The sequence below is a fragment of the Falco rusticolus genome, chromosome Z (genome assembly GCF_015220075.1).
Source record: "Falco rusticolus isolate bFalRus1 chromosome Z, bFalRus1.pri, whole genome shotgun sequence".
Classification (NCBI taxonomy): domain Eukaryota; kingdom Metazoa; phylum Chordata; class Aves; order Falconiformes; family Falconidae; genus Falco; species Falco rusticolus.
In genome coordinates this window covers 37,629,110-37,647,318 of record NC_051210.1, presented here as the reverse complement: position 1 = coordinate 37,647,318, position 18,209 = coordinate 37,629,110, and the positions used below count along the sequence as shown (strand labels likewise).

Genomic DNA, 18,209 nt, shown 5'->3' with positions numbered 1-18,209 from the left:
GCTGATGAATTGAAAAGGCATGCATAATTCTAATTTAGCAGAACAGATTATATATTATAAAGCAGTTTTACTAGAACTGTAAGTTACGTAGAATTCTAAAAAGGAACAGAATCAATGTTGTAGGATTACATTGACATATTAAGGGGAAAACATCTCTGGTTCATCTTAGTGCTGGAATGTGAACAAATTTATTCACATATTTATAATTTTAAGTAAAACTCTTCATGGTGTTTTAGAAGCTGATTAGCTAGTAAAAGAGAATCTGTTGAAAACACTACAAAAAATGGAAATGCTGCTGCTGTGGGTGCTCCCTGAACTGAAATAGGTTAGTCAAATACTTTAGAACAATTTTTTATTCAGAGAAATGCAAAACATGAGTAAGTGTTCACCTCTTAAGACTAGTTAGGCTTATTCAGAGTGTTTTGCAGCTTGAAAAACTAATGAATCTCAGTCAGTCTTGTGTGCTTTGTAGGAAGGGTTATCTGCAATGATGGAAAAAAGCATCAAGTGACCAGTGAAGAGTTGTTAGTAGGGTGATACTTGGTCCTATATAAATTAAACTAGACTCTTTCTTTGGCTGTGCGTTCTGCCTTGTCTGGTGTGGGACAGGAACTAGAAGCTGTTATTTGCAAGTTGTACTTCTTATATAAATGCAGTTTAGTTATTTGGTCTTACAACAATCAGAATCTGCACATGGGATTATTTGCTGTAATAAATTGCATGTAAGGCTTAATTTTTGAAACCCAAATATTTCATATGTCATTACAGCTGGAGATGCAGGTTCCTGAGGATTTGATACAAGCTTGAGTGTTGTAAACATAAGACATAATACTGTTTCAATTCTGCCATTTCTGTAACTGTATGTCCTCTTGAATTTTTCATTTAAACATGAAAAGATTAAAATATGTATAAAGCCTTTGAAGGTTAATGGTTGACACTCGTGTGATGCTACTACTATCATGAAAGTTTTCAACATACCTATTCAAAGGTATGCTTGGAACATGCATATAATGTTACATTTAAAAGAATTGGCTTGTTTAGACCTATAGAGAAACTCTGTAGGTGTTAGTTTAAGTATCCAGAGTTGAAACTCTGAGCATGTTTGTACATACATGTAAGACATTAGTTACACGTGTCAGTCCAGCACACTGATCAGGTTCTTCTAGATATTGCGGTCAAGGAGGCTTTAATATTTTCATAGCAACTGAAGACATGCAATTGATTCTGATTTAGCAGAGTAATGTACTGAAATCACAACACAATCGTAATACAGCAATTGCACTGACAGTTGGTGGTGTGAGCTGCTCCCTGCCTTTTATCCTGAGCCCTGTAAAAACCCATATGGCTGGCCCATGACTGATCAAGCATCTCTGCGCTGTAGTGCCCAGGAGACTTGGCAGCTACCTGTCCTGACCTACAAGACTCAGATTTGCCTAGCTAGCATGTCTGAGATGGCAGATTTCAGCATGGTGATTTGCTGCTCTTGAGTACGGCCCCACCACCATCTCCCTTGCCCACCTCCATCCCTCCCCAAAGGCTGACAGGGAGCTGCCTGGCCCAGCAAGACAGCACAGCCCCACAGCAAGTCTGCATGTTGCGGTGCAGGGTCTGTAGGAGAATCCCCAGTCCTTAGTACCAGAGGCTCCTCCATTGTGAGGGTAACCTGACTTGCTCCTTTTCCCATAAACAAACAGGCCATCCATTCTAGGGGTGAATCTCCCTGTTTAGCTGAAAATCTAGTTTGGAGATCAGTTAACTAACCCTTAAGAAGATAAAACATCTCACAAGGGGATGCATCTGGTGTTTGCTCAATTTTTATCATGGAGGCAACCACTGTGAAGTTACATTCTTTCCCTGGATCATGTGAAGAATAGCCATGAGTGTCATGGTTTAGCCCCAGCTGGCAGCTAAGTGTCACACAGCCACTCAGTCACCCCCACCCCCTACACCTCTAAACAGTAAGGGGCCTGTCTGCAGACAGTCTTTTCACTACCCCTCCTTGCTCACAGCCCAAGTCACCTCTCTTAGGCTTCTACTCATGATTAAAGTGCTAAATCAGAATTTCCAGTATTATTGAACTCTTTAGTACTTACATTCACTCTGTCATGTCACAGGCTGTCATGGTCATGATGCAAGATAGTGTCAAGAGTCCCATCTCTCTTCTGACCAGGTTCTCTTACATATTGCACACAAGGAGGGTTTAATAATACTTTTTTTTTAAGCTTTTTCAGACGTTGCACTAGTTTTTGATTTAGCAAAATATTACAACCATAAAATCACCAGTAATTAGCAGAATATAGTAATAGTAATTACAATATACAGTTACATCTCAATACAAATGTGATTCTGTTTACTGATCTCTTAACGTACTCGCCATCACAGCATTGGGTATCCCTAGCTGCTGGGAAGGAATACATGGGTTGGAGCCAGCTCAAGGCTATTGCTCTTCTCAAAACTCTTTTTCCTCATCATTTGGTTTTTATGTGCTCGTTAGGTTGAGATGGGTATATGCTTCTCCAGTGCTGGTCTGGGTAACTTGGGAATATGTGTATGTGCCCCTTTTTGATTAACTTAAAAGTTACACGGCCAGTTGATTTACTTAACTGTTGTAGCTGATCAGTCATCTCTGCTGTTACAGCTGTTTTCCTAGAACGAAGACCACACAGGTCCCTGTTGCATCAGGTTCAGCATTCTTTTTAGTAGTTGTTATCAGTCACTCCCTGTGTTCATCCCTGAGCTTCTGTATTGGGTTGTGTGGCAAGGTGGTGGTGCTACAGGGGTGGCTTATGTGAGGAGCTGCTAGAAACATCCCCTATGTCTGACAGAGCTGATGCCAGCCAGCTCCAAGATGGACCCACTGCTGGACAAGGCTGAGCCCCTCAGCAGCAGTTGTAGCAGCTCTGGGACTACATATTTAAGAAAGGGGGTAAAAAGCTGCTGGGGAGAACAGTAGCCAAAAGAAGGGAGTGAGACTATGTGAGAGCAGCAACTCTGTAGACACTCAGGTCAGTGGAGGAGGGGAGGAGGTGCTCCAGGCAGCAGAGCAGAGATTCCCCCTGCAGTCTGTGGAGAAGACCGTGGTGAGGCAGTTGTTCCCCTGCAGGTTAACAGTGGAGCAGATACCCACCTGCGTGCTGGAGTAGGTGGATGCCCAAAGGAGGCTGTGACCCCATGGGAAGCCCATGCTGAAGTAGGCTACTTACAGGACCTGTGAAGGGAAGAGCCCACACTTGAAGCAGGCTTGCTGGCAGGACGTGTGACCCCATGGGGGAGCCCCACTGGAACAGTCTGTTCCTGAAGGGCTGCGTACTGTGGAAGGGACCCGCGCTGGAGCAGTTCATGAGGAACTGCAGCCCATGGGAAGGACCCACATTGGAGAAGTTAGTGGAGGACTGTCTCCCGTGGGTGGGACCCCACACTGGGGTAGCGGAAGCATGTGAGGACCCTCCCCCTGAGGAGGAAGGAGCAGCAGTGACAGTGGGAGATGAACTGACCGTAACCCCCAATTCCCCATCACCCTGTGCCACTGGAGGGGAGGAGGTAGAGAATTCCAGAGTAAAGCTAAGCTTGGGAAGAATGGAGGGGTGGGGAAAGGTGTTTTAAGATGTGTTTAAGATGTGGTTTTACTTTCTCATTATTCTACTCTGATTTTATTGGTAATGAATTCAACTAATTTTCCCCAAGTTGGGTGTTTTGCCCGTGATGATATTTGCTGAATGATCTCTCCTTATCCTTATCTTGACCCAGGAGCCTTTCATTAGATTTTCTCTCCCCTGTCCGGCTGAGGAGGACAGTGAGGGAGCAGCTTGAGGGCCACCTGCTGTCCAGCCAGGGTCAACCCACCACATCTTCATGAGCCTGTAGCCTGAGTCTGTCTGCAGAGCCTTCTCCTTTTGTAGCAGTTCATTGATCAGTCTTAACATGGTGTTTGGATTCTTTACAAGTTGACATTCAAAAGGAAGACTTTTGTATAAGATGGCTTTTCTGACATTATATGCACACTTTATTTTTCAGTAATTCCAACATTGTTTATATTGTAGGTCATGCAGGAGTGTCTGCCAGCATGATGAAGAAAAGAACTTCCCACAAGTAAGTTCTTAATATTTTTACTGAAGTATAGCTCTCAGTAATCTGTATTGTTCCACTCACTTTGTTGTTGAAAATCATGTGGAGTAATACTCAAGTCTGCATATGTGTGTAGAGTCAGGCTTTTAATTCTTTCAGGAGGGTGGTAGGGAAAAATGCCCCACAGTTAAAGTTTTAGATATTGATTTGACTGTTAATATGTAATTACTCTTGAATACAATTCTGTAAGTCTTTCTGGAACTCAGAGAGAAGGAGTTGCAAGCCAGAAATTAGCCACATGTACTGTAGGATATATCTCTGTTCTCTGGCACAGAGTTCATGCATTGTCACCAAGCCAATAAAAACTGCAGATCATGCTTACTGGTAACGCAGTCTGAAAGTAAGCTTAGAAATATCTGATCTTGTATTCACTACAACTGAGTTTTGGAAAGGATTTTTCACTTTTCTAAAATAAAGAATATACTGAAATATTTCTGTAATGAAGCTGCTATTTGTGTGTAAAGGATACTTGCTTATCCTACACATTCATGGAACATATTCTTCCCTCTACAACATTTTTAAATAGTAGCAGCTGACCATTGGTGAGTAGCTGTGTGAAAACAGAGGTAATGTTTTGGGCCTAAGTGGTCTTAGTGTCAAACAGTGAGATACCGTATCTGGCTATATCTGGAGAAATCTAAGCTGGGTAAGTGTGAAACTTAATAAAATGTTACTAGTTGTATTTCAAGTATAAAGTTGTAGAGTGGTGCATCAATCAAAAGTGATTTGTTTGGCAGGTGTATTTTCCACGATTAACATAGTTAATCACTGCTAACAGTGTTAACTGTTTCCCAGAGACAACACCTGATGTAAAACTACTCTAATCCCTTCCACCAGCTCGTCATTATCCATTCTTGTCTATCTTCATAGAAGGCAAAGAGAAACATTTATTTGTCTAGGGGCAGGTAGAGTTGGTTAAAACTTAATTTCTCTTGTTCTCTTTCAACCGCTCAGAGAAAGGAGTGTATGATGGGAAGACTATCAGAGGTGGGTTGCCTTTTGTACTTGAGGGTGGCTAGATTTGTCTTTATTGTTGTGTTAATATACACTTATTTAAATACCTGAATAGGCTGTAAATTTGTTAGCATAAAGGCTTTTACGGGGCATAAGAAGTTTTGATCATAAGTGATATGATTCTGAGGCACTTAAGCATCCAGCTTAATTTTGTGTTAATTTAGCCTAGTTTGACTGTTTATTAATTATTTAGTAAAGGGGTTTTGTACCAAACAAAGATGATTTCTTGTGTGCTGCTCACTGACTTGGCTGAGAATAAGGTAGAGTAGCAGAGAATTGTTTATGTTCATAGTTTTCCATAAATGAGTAGGATGTGAATGATCATATGCTGATATGACTCTGAGCCATTACAGTAGACCATGAGTTAGTAATGCATACTTTGCCACCAATTTAGTAATTTATTTAGTTCTCCTCATTTAAAGAAGAAGAGGAACAAGCCTACTGTCACTCAAAGGCCGTCAACGAGATTTTCAAGTAGGCTCAGAATGTTTACAGCAGAGGAAGAAGCCAAGTGGATGTAACAGGGCATGACGCAGGACTTGAGGATGTGGTAGAATGAGCAGTGTGGATGAGTCTTCTGAACTCCTCTTTACTAAGTGATAGTTAAGCCTTTTGGAAATGGTTCCGGTGGTTATAGGGCAGTTCTTCCAAGTGCTCTGTCAATGTGTAGTGGTAATCTCTGCTAATAATGAAGCTGACATGGCATCTGATCAGTTGGTAATCTCAGTGATCTCATTCTTTCCATCCTTGGTGCATAAGGAAAGAGTACAAGAAATAGTTTAAGCCAATCCTTTCTTCATAGGCTCTCCAGATTTTTTGTAGTTGACAATTCAACAACTTTGAGATGCAGGTTATACCTGCAATGTAAGTACCACTGAACTTAAACATTTTGAAAATCTGATCCTACTTCAAGCTAATGTGTAATCTTCGTTCCTACAGCATCTGAAGATGAGATTCACAACTCAATGATGGCTTTTGAGGGAGTACAGAAAGTATTTTAAAACTTTTGCCTCAACTAATGTGCCTCATAGTCTGAGTATTTGTGAAAAGTAGCTAATAACAATTCTCTCATCACTATTGTGCTATTAATGATAGTCTGTAATAAGATCACAATTGTCATAAGTTTCGGGTCCTACTTTTAATAACTTTTCTACTTAGCACAATGAAAGACTTGAAATTGTACTGACCATTGCTGCTGTTACTGCATTTATATGGTTTTGTAGTTTTCCTTCCTGTTCTTCACAGTTGTGCCTTTTTTGCACATCTGAGGCATATGGTTTTCTTTCACCCTTCTGTTTTTTTCCTTAGTTCTACCCTGTGGTGTTTTTCTGAAATGAGATCATCAGGAAAAAACACAACCAACCAACCAACGACCAAACCTAAATGGATACTTTACTTGATAGGTTATTGGGAATTCATGTTCTCCTTTTTACAAATGCTGGTTTGTGTTTTAAGCACAACTCTGAAGTAACAGTTGATATTTCTGCTACCAGTCCTGGTACAGTTCTGCACTACCTCAGTTTCTTTGCTAGCAGCTGTCAAATAAAAGTTTGTGCGAGGACCATATAAATACAACTTTTAAAATCTGGGAAGGTTTCTCTCCGCCTGTGTAGTCTTTAGAAAGTTTCTAAAGTATCTGGTTCTGATAATAAAACCTTTTCATATAACCAGGTTTTACTTACCAGTTTACTGCCTTTAAGATAAGGAAGAAGAGCTGAAACTTTTGGTGATTGAAGGGCCATTTACAATTAGGAAGTGTCTGATGTGTCAAGAGCTATTTCCAAGACTTGCTATCTTCTGGTGTTCCTGGCTTCATGTTTTACGTGCCCAGGAAAATTGTTACTCAATCATCAAGAGAAAATCTTCATGGAATTTTAAAGATAATTCTAATGAAACTGAAGGGAAAATTATGTTGGGCCTTCTGGATCATAGAAGGCTATGTAAATTTGTATTACTTGATGTATCACAGGAGTGAACTGTTGGAGGAGAGGTTTGAGTTGGTTACTTGGTTGTCTTACATGGAAGTATGTTCACAGCTATTACTTATTGATAGTTACAAACCTGTGCTTGCTTTGTCACCACATATGCAAGAATTAGTAGGTTTTTTCTTGGTAATTTACTGGTTTGAAAATATAATTTCTTACATATGAACCACTGCAAATGAAAGTGAATGACTGCTGAGTAGTACAGCCTTCAAACAAAAATTTGAACTGCAAGTACACCTGGCGAGTACTTGACTTGTAGTTAAATTTATAATGCTCTTTGCTCTCTGAGGCATTTTAAAGGTATTTACCAGTTTGAACTCTGTTATGTAGTCTTTATCCATCATATTTTTTAGAGTGGCTGTGAAGCTTTTCACTTAATTGTTCCAATTGTTCCAATCTGTTAAAGTGAATTATGCTTTATAGGCAGAAAGTAAAATTGACTGTGAGGTTGACCATGAATAGCGTTATTTTTGCAGTTTTCAATGAGATGATTAGAAGCATAGACAAACTGCTTAAAACTGACATTGTTTTACTTTAATTTTTACTATCTGCTTTTGGTTTCATCATGCTGTAGAATGGAATAATGATTCATTGAAATGAAATAAATGAATTGCATGCAAAACAAACATTTTTATTGTGCCAAGAACCAGATCTCTGATCCAATTTTGTAATTGTTTACTATTACTGATACTATTACAATTTTTTAAAAAAGTGTATGTGTGTGTGTATATATATATATATACTTGAGCAAGAACTAGAATTTGGAAATGCGTTCTAGTTTCTGCATAGAAATAGAACCAGCTTTTTTGGGAGAGTGTCTCATAACTGGGTGAGGTTGGAGTTCTTAGAATAACCTGTGCTGTCAAAGTTAGGAGTACAAAAGCGCAGTTTGATCTTACTGAAAAGCTTAAATGATAACAAAAGTAAAATTTCACAAACCCCCTTGCTAAGATCTTCATGGTGAGTGAAGGTCTGGAGGTGGGACAAGCTGCTGAAGGAATTGTGTATCTTGTTTTTAATAACTATGCTGACATCTTCAGTATTAAGTTTTCCAATGTCATGTAGTGAGTGCGTTATTCTGAAAGACTTGCTTCCAGAATTTCAGTGGTATCATTATTATTTGTCTTTTTTTGGATCATATAGGGACATCTCTAAGAGCATTCAACATTCCTGGAGATGTTTCTCTTTGTTCGCTATCTTCAATCTAAGGAAGAGTATTGTTCTCTGCAACTGATACTCTTTTATATGTTGCTTTTAGGCATACTAGTGGTGCACATGTTTTACTGCTGTTTAAATGAAGTGTGCGACAAGTAATAACCAAAAATTTATTATACAACTAGTTGACATTCATGAGAATTTGGTCAGGCAACCCTCTAAATGATCTTTCTAGGATGTGTATCATACTGTATCGTAAAATAGATATAATATTCATTTCTTATTACAAATTTACTGTCGTAATCTTCCTTAGCTTCTTCCATTTGTATTAAAAATTGATATTTTGTATTTTTAATAACTGGGTAGAAAAAAACTTGTATAACACTTCCAATGACTTGAAACTGTCAAATAGCTTATGTGACTGCTGATCAGAACAACTTGTTACTCAGCAGAGGGAATTTCCATGCAACTTCCATGAAAATAGCGGCAGGACAAAAAGTTGTATTTGATTTGTTTTCCACATAAAGGAGTATCCCTTCTATTGCCATTACCATCACGTACCATTTTTATTTTGCTGTACTAGAAAGGAGTGCTAGAGAAGTGTTGTTGCTACCATGTGTCTTTAAAAATACTTGGAGTCAAAAATATCTGTAAATTACTTTTGCTTCAGGTGAAAACACAGGTTAGGGCAAAGAAATGCCTTGGAAGAATTTTAGTTAGCCACTGGTAATGTTTCCACTGACTTCTTCCTGGGACAAGAGTTGTGTTTACTGTTCTCCAGAGAGTAATAAGGTAGTAAAGTTATAATACTGCCAGGTAACCTTGTGTTTGAGACCTGATCAGGTGAGTTTTACTTTTGACATTCAGTGTAGCAAGGGCTGAAATAGTTCTTTTGGCTTAAGTAAACTAGTTCTAGAAATTACTATCAGGAAACTGACCTTATAAAGTACATCAAAAATGTGTCACTACTTTTCCATGTGTTTCTTTTTTCCAGTACAGTATAATACGCTTTATACCCTCATTTGAATAAGGTACACAAAGCTATAAAACATATTGCCATCTTATAGCATACAGCTCTTGTCTGGAGTAGAATTTTGAATATGTGTACACTTGTTTAATATTATGTTTATATCTGTGTACAGAAAGCATAGAAACAATGTGGGACCAAGCAAACCTATTTCCCAGCCACGAAGAAATATTGTAGGCTGCAGAATACAGCATGGATGGAAAGAAGGGAGTGGACCTGTAACACAATGGAAGGGCACGGTTCTTGATCAAGTTCCTGTAAATCCTTCTCTCTATCTTATAAAGTATGATGGATTTGACTGTGTGTATGGACTAGAACTGCACAAAGATGAAAGAGTTTCAGCGCTTGAAGTTCTTCCAGACAGAGTTGGTAAGTTTTTGGGGGGTTTTCTCCTAAATTCACATACATATAAGCTAACACTTAGTATTAAATGTTCTCCACTAACCTCTTCACACTTCCCCCAACATAAAGGTGGACCACTTAAAAGTTACTAGTCAATTTCATTTTTGTCACATGGCAGGTAGTCTTAAGTGCTCTATTTAGATTTTCTTGATTCCATGGAGATTCGATGATACCAGTGAGTGCAGTGGTGTCTTCTGTATTTAAGTAGTGTGCAGTACATTCTGTAGTTTTTGTTTAGATCAACATTGATATTTCTAAGCCATCTTGGCTGTGTGGTCTGTTGTTTGCATCTGACAGTAATAATGTCACATGTACTCATGTACTTCCTCTAAGTACTTTAATGTGGGAGGGAGGCATTTTTTAAGTTAAATAACTTGATTAGTAACAAGACATTTTTGAGTTTCAGAATTAGCACTGGGTTGTTAGACTGCAGGTTTTAAAAACTGCAGAGTTTGATATTTACTGAAGTAATTACTGGTTTATAAACAGAATAAACAGTTGCTTCTTCTGACTGCAAAGCAATTGGTAACTGTCTCTAGGGTGGTGGTAGTGAGAGCAAAACCCCAAGGTTTCATTAATAACAGAGTTCTGTGATTGGCCTCTCTTCCTCTTCTCCCCTACCTGCCTCTCCCTGTCTAGTGTCTAGTTAAAATTCCAAAGTCTTCAGTGCTGTGATCTCAATTGATCTCCCTTCACCTTGCATTATGATTATTTAATCAAAGGGAGTACAATGATGTGTTGTCATTTTAAGAACATTCTAAAGTTCTCCAGTTCAGGGGAATTCAGGGGGAGTATCGTCTATAGTCTCAAAACAGGAACGGTCAGTCAGTCTTGACTGAAAACCTGCAGACAGTGATCAAGTTCCACCTTTCCACCATGGCAGAAAGTAAACTTAAGTAGTAAACTCTCCAGAAGGGATAGTGTTTGTTTTGTATATGGATTGACTGATTTCCAATCAATATTTTTTTAATGAATTGGTGTAAAGATTATTTTTCTCAAAGACACGTATCTGTGCTTTTGAATGAACATACTAAATGTTGTCATTTCAGCTTCATCTCGAATTACTGATGCCCACCTGGCAGACACAATGATTGGTAAAGCTGTGGAACATATGTTTGAGACGGAGGATGGCTCAAAAGATGAATGGAGGGGTATGGTTTTGGCTCGAGCTCCTATTATGAACACATGGTTTTATATTACCTACGAGAAAGATCCCGTCTTGTACATGTACCAACTCTTAGATGATTATAAAGAAGGTGACCTTCGCATTATGCCTGATTCGAGTAAGTAGGCCAGTTACTGTTTTATTCTGGAAAGCGGCAGGTTTTTATATTGACTGTGATTTATTTATGGACAGGAGAATTGACAAAGATCTTGTTTGCTACTCCCTTGAATTGTTTTTAAGCATCACAACGTCTGTGTTAACTACTGAAATATTTTATCAGCAGTGACACATGCAGGGAAAGCATTTTCCATAATTATTCCTAATTCTGTTGAAAACATGTACATACTACTGTGAAGGACTTTGGGTTTTTTAGTGGAAACTGACAAACCAGAAGTTTCCCACTGTTGTTTTCTTTCTAGAAGTATCACAACTCATTGAGATGGCTCTTGATTTTTTGTCTTTCTGAAGCAGTTCTTGTGGGAATAATATTTTGAGACCAACTAATAGTCAGATTAATTTTGTTGGGGTAGGTGTCTTCAGTGTGAAAAACTTTCGAGTAGTTTCTTGGGGAAGAGGCATACTAATCCCTTGAAAATCAATTTTTCCCTCATATGTCACAACAAGAAAAATATTTAAGCAGATAAAGATGAATATTCTTTTCCTCCCTTCTTGAAGTGAAAGTTTTCAGGACTTTTCCTGTCGATTTAGAAGAATTTTCACAGAACCAATATTGTTCAAGAGATTTGGATATCCAGTACCAAAAAAGAGGGAAGAAGACCTTGTAAAGAATACTTTTTTTCTGCCATGTACCTAAACCACACTTCTCTGATAGTCTGGGCTTTAAAGAAAATTAATAACTGGATTGACTGTAATGGCTGGCTACGTAGTGCTTTACATAAGTATTGATTACAGTTAATTTGTTGAGTCTGAGAACTCAACGCCTGTCTTTCTTCAGATCTGGCACTGGTAACAATCTGGTGGCTAAATAAACAAGTGACACTCTTTTTGCATTATGTCTGCATTAATCATCTGTGTTTAGATTCCATGCCCCACACCCCCCATCCTCTGCCCCACAGATAAAAAAGCAACGTATCTGCTGCTTGTAAAGAGTGAGCCATAAATGTTAAAGGAAAAAGGCGACCTTCATCTTCCTTAAGAAATAAAGCAAGCTCTTTTAGATTTGAACATTCAAATAATTTGTTTTTTGTCTTAACTATTAAAAAGGACTTGGAACGTATTTTAAGTCTGCTGTGCTTTCTTCCATCTTTAGGGATGCGGGTAGGGAAAGAGCTGGTATGATTTCTTTCCATTTAAGAGCTAATTTATTTTAGTGTACTTTTTCCTCCATACTCAGCACAAGGCTATCTACTGCTTACCTGCTTGCAAAACACTTCTAAGTATTTGCCTCTTTCTCTGAATCTGAATGCTTTTCAGATCTTTTGAATTGTGTCCTTAAGCCAATGATTGGATGTTAAAAGTAGTATTTTTCAAATAGGATTTTAGAATACCTGCAAGTCTGTCTGTAAACCTGGTGGAATTTTCCTTAGTATTCTAACTAAAATTTCTGGGGAACTCTCTCTTCTCAAAGACAGGCTTTGCATATATGAGGAGACCAACATTTGGGTAATCTGAGGGTTTTTTTGGTGAGGAGAAAGTGTGTTGCTAGATCTGATACTGAAACTTTTGTCAACAGTTTGTAATTCCTTCTAAATGAAAATGTAAGAGTTTAACTTGCATCTTTGCCAAGGAAGATTCTTCACGTGAAACCAATATTAAAAGGATAAGAACTATGTGTGACAGTGCATTTATAGGGGATCTGAAACAAAAGTTGAAAGATAAACTTCTTAAGTTTGTTGAAGAATCTTAAGTACAAGCCAATCTGTTCATTCCCTGGTGGAGGTTTATTTTCTCAACTCACAGAACTGATAAGAAAGTGGGTGAGGTCTGTAAGGGATTCTGAATGCAAACTTGGAACAAAGACATTAATTTACAAGCTTAGGATTTCCAGAACAAAAGCCACATCAGGTGTGACCATAACTGAGAAAATTACTTACTGGAATACAAAACACAAGTTTATCTACACTAGTCAAAAAGAAGATGGGAAAGAAGATGTGGTTATCTACCCCTTCTCCAGTGTAGTACCTTTTATCACATTTGTTCTGTGATTGGCTTGTAACCAACCCCGTGGCAACTGGCACGTTACAAATCATGCTTTTTTGTATCCAGATTTAGCATAGGCATCATCTAAAATTAAAGGATATTTCTGGCTAGGTTTTTCTAGACAAGAAAACAGTATAGTTAGACTTTTATCAACAGTGTTATTCCAATGTAGAGTCAAAAGCCCCTTTTAGTAAGGAGTTTACGCTTAGCTAACATTTGTTGCAGTGGCATACACGTACTGAAACTTTGAATAATGTGTGTGGGAAGAGGGAGGTTTAATTTGGTTGCCTTTCTGCTAAGGAGGCCCAGTGCCTTTTTCTACTGGTGGCTTAAATATAGTTATCCACAAACATTTTCTGTAACTTCTGCGTAAACTTTCATGTGAAAAGATTTACCTCACTTAACAAAGTGCTATTCTTGTTGTAATAAAACTGAAGACAGTATTACTTGAATTTTTTTCTGCAACTGTTTTTTCTAGAAGCGTGGCAATCGTTAAGTGCTTGTCTGAACAAAACTAATTTTCTGCATACTCTGTACTTAAAACTTCTCGTTGCTTCATGTAAGTTTTAAAGAAGACTCCGCAGTTGTCTTCTGTATTGAAAAATTCCATTAATGTCTACCAAAGTGCACTGGTTTTGTGTTACAGATGATTCACCTCCTGCAGAACGGGAACCAGGTGAAGTTGTGGACAGCCTGGTAGGCAAACAAGTGGAATATGCCAAAGAAGACGGCTCAAAAAGGACTGGCATGGTCATTCATCAAGTTGAAGCCAAACCATCTGTCTATTTCATCAAGTTTGATGATGATTTCCATATTTATGTCTACGATTTGGTGAAGACATCTTAGACATCATTGTGAACTTTTGCCAAATTTGTGGAACTATTAAATGTAAAATTTGTAGACAAAGACTTGACTGCTTTCCAGTTTAATGAAAGCTTAAATGTCCCTGCGAACCCACAATCTCTGCCAGCAAAACTGTTTTGTTCTGAGTAATATAAACAAACGTGACACATTTTGCATAAGAGAACTCCTTTTCTTGAAGGAAGTCAGTATATTTGGGCAGGAGGGAGTTAAAAGCAAAGAACAGCTGCAAATTCAAGCTGTGTAAAGTTGATCTAGTATTTTAATCATTAATCTAAATTTCTTTCGTAGATTTTAACTTTTTCTTCAACCTTGCACTCACTTGTTCAACTGCCACATGCAAGTGTAGTTTGGTATTTTGATATGCCTTCTTTTGTAATGTTAAATTTTATTTCTTGGCTATTGGCAGTCCTTGTTTTCAGGGTTGGGACAGAGGTGACTTTTCTGAAAGGTTTAAACAGTTTGTGCAGCATTGAGGAGTGCCTAACCCAAATAACATCAATCTGCTGTGTTTCTACACTTTATTTCAGGTTTAGCTTTTTAAGAGCTTGCAGTACATCAAAATACTCGTGCATTTTTACTAGTTACAGGGCAGTAGGATATCAAGTGTTTGACTTACGCACCTTTCAGTGAAAAGGCTTTAAACTATAAAAATACATTTAATCTGTATAACCAGTTAATTAGAAAATGCAGGTTAATGCCCCATATTTACAAGTCATAGAAACCAGTAAAATACATGTGACAAGGCTGCCTTCAATCCTAAATGTTGTACTTTTCTTTGTTTGTTATACACACTTAGCAAAACCCAAGTGCTTGGTGCCACAACTTTTTAACAGTATATATGCTACTTCAGAAGACTTTAGACTACACATTGGCAATCAGTAGTCTCTCATTTAATAACAAAACCTAGCAACCTGAATGTTTGTGTGTGGACTTAGAAGCCTAACAGTAGTTAATACGTTACATGGTAAATACAATCTCATACCGGGGGGTGGGAGGGTTTGTTCTTACACGTTGAAGACTTAGAGGAGAAGCATTTGTTGCCTTCTACTCAGTCTGTTTCATTCCTTTGTTTGTTTTGGTTTTAACCACTTTGGGTTCAAGAAGGCATCTTCCAAATTTATTTTTTTTCTGGCTTTTCCACATAAGGAGTGTCTGGACAAATCTACAGCTTATACCTGTTGTTGCCTTTTGTGGTGTACATTGTACTTGCTTTGAGGTATGCTGTTAACGTGAATTTCATTCTGTGAACACTAGAGTTCTGCATGCCAGTTGTGTACTATCTAATGGAAGCTATAGGCAGTCTCAGTGGTCCAGTCATCTGCATTAGATTGTGGATGTAAATAGCAGCCCACAACAGCAAAATCCTTTCACGGTTTTAATCTTGCAAGATAATTTAAAATGAAAATTAGGGTTTTGAGGTGTGGCAGCTTTTAAAAGTATCAGAATTGCAACAATGATCAGCACAGCAACAGAATTGTCGTGTTACATAAAGGCAGAGCTCTGCAAGTTTCAAAGAACTGCTTCACAGAAGTACAGTATGTGAAGACAGTCAACACTGTTGATGGAAGGAACAAATACTCTGATATCCAACCGTATGCCATTAGTGGAAGGATGCAGGAGAGGTGCTGTTAATCAGAGATCGGAGGTCCAGATGACCTCTGTTGTGGGTATTCTTGATATTGAAGACTCAGTGGTTTAAGCCCCTTTCTGTCCATTTTTTTGCCTGATTTTATATTTTAGCCTTAAGGCTTGTGCCTCATTATGCTGTTGAATGGTAATAAATACTCTCCATATAAATATGATACCTTAATTCTTTGTCCATTGCTACTATATTGCATTATGTCCAGTATTTCATCATGGGCAACCAAAGGCAGGCTATTGTCTTGCAGCGAATAGCTTCTCAATGCAGTCCTTAAGCACTAAGTACCTGAGTCGTAAATGTTCCTTGTGTTTTGAACAAAGTGAGCAGATTTGCAACAGTGTTTTCATCCTGCAGATCTGTTATGTGTCTTCTATTGACTCTTAAGAGTCCTGCATGTAAATCTCAAAGCTGAGCCTGGCTCCATGAGCCCAAGTTGATATTTGTGGCACAAGAATGAGTGAGTGTATTGATTATACTCAAGATACATGAATAACCTAGTACACTGAACTTTGGGCTATATATCTGAGGAATACAAGGTTTGTTTTGAAATATCTGAGGTTTAGGTCTACTGGAACATTTTTAGCATTAGGCTTGCATTTGTGGGTTTTCTGCAAGCCTCTTGAATACACCATGGATTCTGCCAATTCGAGTATAATCTGTAAACTTCATGGTTGTTTTTAGGTGTCTCCCTGTTGTCTGTTGCGTGGCTATTACTCTTCATCTTTCTCTTTTTTTTTTTTTTTTTTTTTTTGTTGATAGCTTAAACCACCTTTTTGAGGCTTGAGACTAATTCCACTCCCTGCCCATCTGCTTTGGGCTTTGTTTTAGGCTCATGTTTCAGATCTGCATGCAGTGCTTGCGTTACCCTGGTAACTAAATGTTGGTTCCTTGTTATAGGGGTTCAACATTACTTTCCAAAATCACATAGGGCTTGTGATGGCACAGGCCATGGATCTTTGTATAAAAGTTACCGCCTTTCACATTTACCTGCTGTAGTATTGTTGTATATTGTGTGTGTGTGTGTGTGTGTGACGTCAGGCTGCCATGTAAAACTTTTTAAAAGGGAAAAAAAAAACACCTTAAATGCAGACCATCCTTTTTTGCATGCTTAGAGGTTAGAACATTCAGTGTAACAGACTAAAGTTGCATGTTAAAATGTTTAGGTTTTTGTTTTGTTCTGTTCTTTATTTTGTGTTCAGTTTTTTGTGAATTTGCTTATTGTGCTGTTTTAATGGTTGTTAGTAGGATTAAATACACCGGTGAGACGAGCATAGTGCCAACAGAAGGTAATTTTCTAGTTGTATGTGTTATACAGCATTTGAAGGGACCATGTATTCTGTTAAAGAAAAAATAAAATCACAGTTGGTTAGCAAAACACTACATTTTTCTTCTTTCTTTTGAGTGCCAAACCCTAAACTATGTTGGAGTAGACTGGGGAAAACCCTTTTTATTGCAACAGGTAGAAACCTTCTTTAAATGAATTATGTGAAATTAGAGGCTTTATGAAATTGAGTAATTGCTTCAGCAAAAAGAATTATGGTAAAAACAGTTCCTGGTTCCTTGAAAATGCTGTGCTTTTTGTATTTTACATCATTAGTGCAATTTGGATGGTTCTTGGTATGTGTATAGTTCAAAGGTCTTCGTGTTCACATTTTTAAATTAGGTAATGACTTCATCTTTAGAGCTTGGTTTCATTATTTTTATTTTATTTTGAACAATGTAGACAGTTCCCTGTTCTCTGCATTTAGAAGTATAAACACTTTAAATCTGTTACTTAATTCTGTAAGTAATTTTTATAATTATGATGTAACTCTATCCTTAAAACATTTAAAATAAACCCTTTATGTGCAACTTACGACTGTAAACTTTGTTCTCATGAGCAATACATAGTGATGTCATTTCAGATTGTGAAGAAGCAGTTTCTTCAGTTTTCTAATTAAAAAGGATATATTATTCTAATGCTGAGCCATATCTGCTGGTATAATACTTGCCCTGTGAAGTTTGCTTGCAAAACCAAAATCTTTATTCTTTTTTCCAAGTAAGTATAAATGCTGATAAGATGGAACTTGGCTAAGGAAAGCATACTGCTTAAATTGTGTTTTACTAAACACAGAAAAACTCCCCACCAGGGGTTTGTGCAAGTCTTTGAAGGAGTCTTTTATTTCCAGAGCACACAAAATACTTCAACAGTGGGGAACAGCAGAAGCATTTGGCAGATATTCAGGTGATTTGTCTGCTTTGAATTAATAAAATTCAATTAAGCACACTTTACTGATGATAAAAAGCAAAGTTGATCCAAATTAGAGGTGATGTTCAGAGAAGGTAACATCACCATGCTGCAAATTTTAAGTCATGTACGTTGTTACAATTAATGCATGAAGACTAAATTATTTTATGTTGTTAAATTGCTAAAGCAGGCTGTCAATATTGAGGACATTTTCTTTATTCCTGCCTCTAATAAAGGGGAAAGTGTTATATGGATACCCCAAAATACTCCCCCCCCCCCAAGCTCATTAGATGTACACCTAAGCTCTTGGAGCATGCCAGCATGCAGTTGGGATGAATACCCAAGCCTCTTCTTTTCCCTTAGTTCAATGTCCTGTTTATTGTATCCTGGTTGCCTAAGAGACTGGTCCCAGTGAAGATTTATATAGTGTACATTTGCCAATT

The 18,209-nt window shown here is 37.9% G+C and overlaps 1 protein-coding gene across 4 annotated transcripts in view; it reads left to right on the top strand.

Annotated features, from left to right (window-relative positions):
- The window catches only part of SPIN1 (spindlin 1), a 49,104-nt gene extending 31,700 nt beyond the window's left edge, over window positions 1-17,404 (top strand). For all 4 annotated transcript variants that reach the window (XM_037373317.1, XM_037373318.1, XM_037373319.1 and 1 more), the window contains 4 exons: window positions 4,041-4,089; window positions 9,422-9,675; window positions 10,758-10,991; window positions 13,680-17,404. In XM_037373317.1, the coding sequence (XP_037229214.1) occupies window positions 4,041-4,089; window positions 9,422-9,675; window positions 10,758-10,991; window positions 13,680-13,879 (737 nt within the window). In that variant the 3' untranslated portion in view covers window positions 13,880-17,404. The remainder of the gene's footprint in view (window positions 1-4,040; window positions 4,090-9,421; window positions 9,676-10,757; window positions 10,992-13,679) is intronic.
- Window positions 17,405-18,209: the final 805 nt, after the last annotated feature.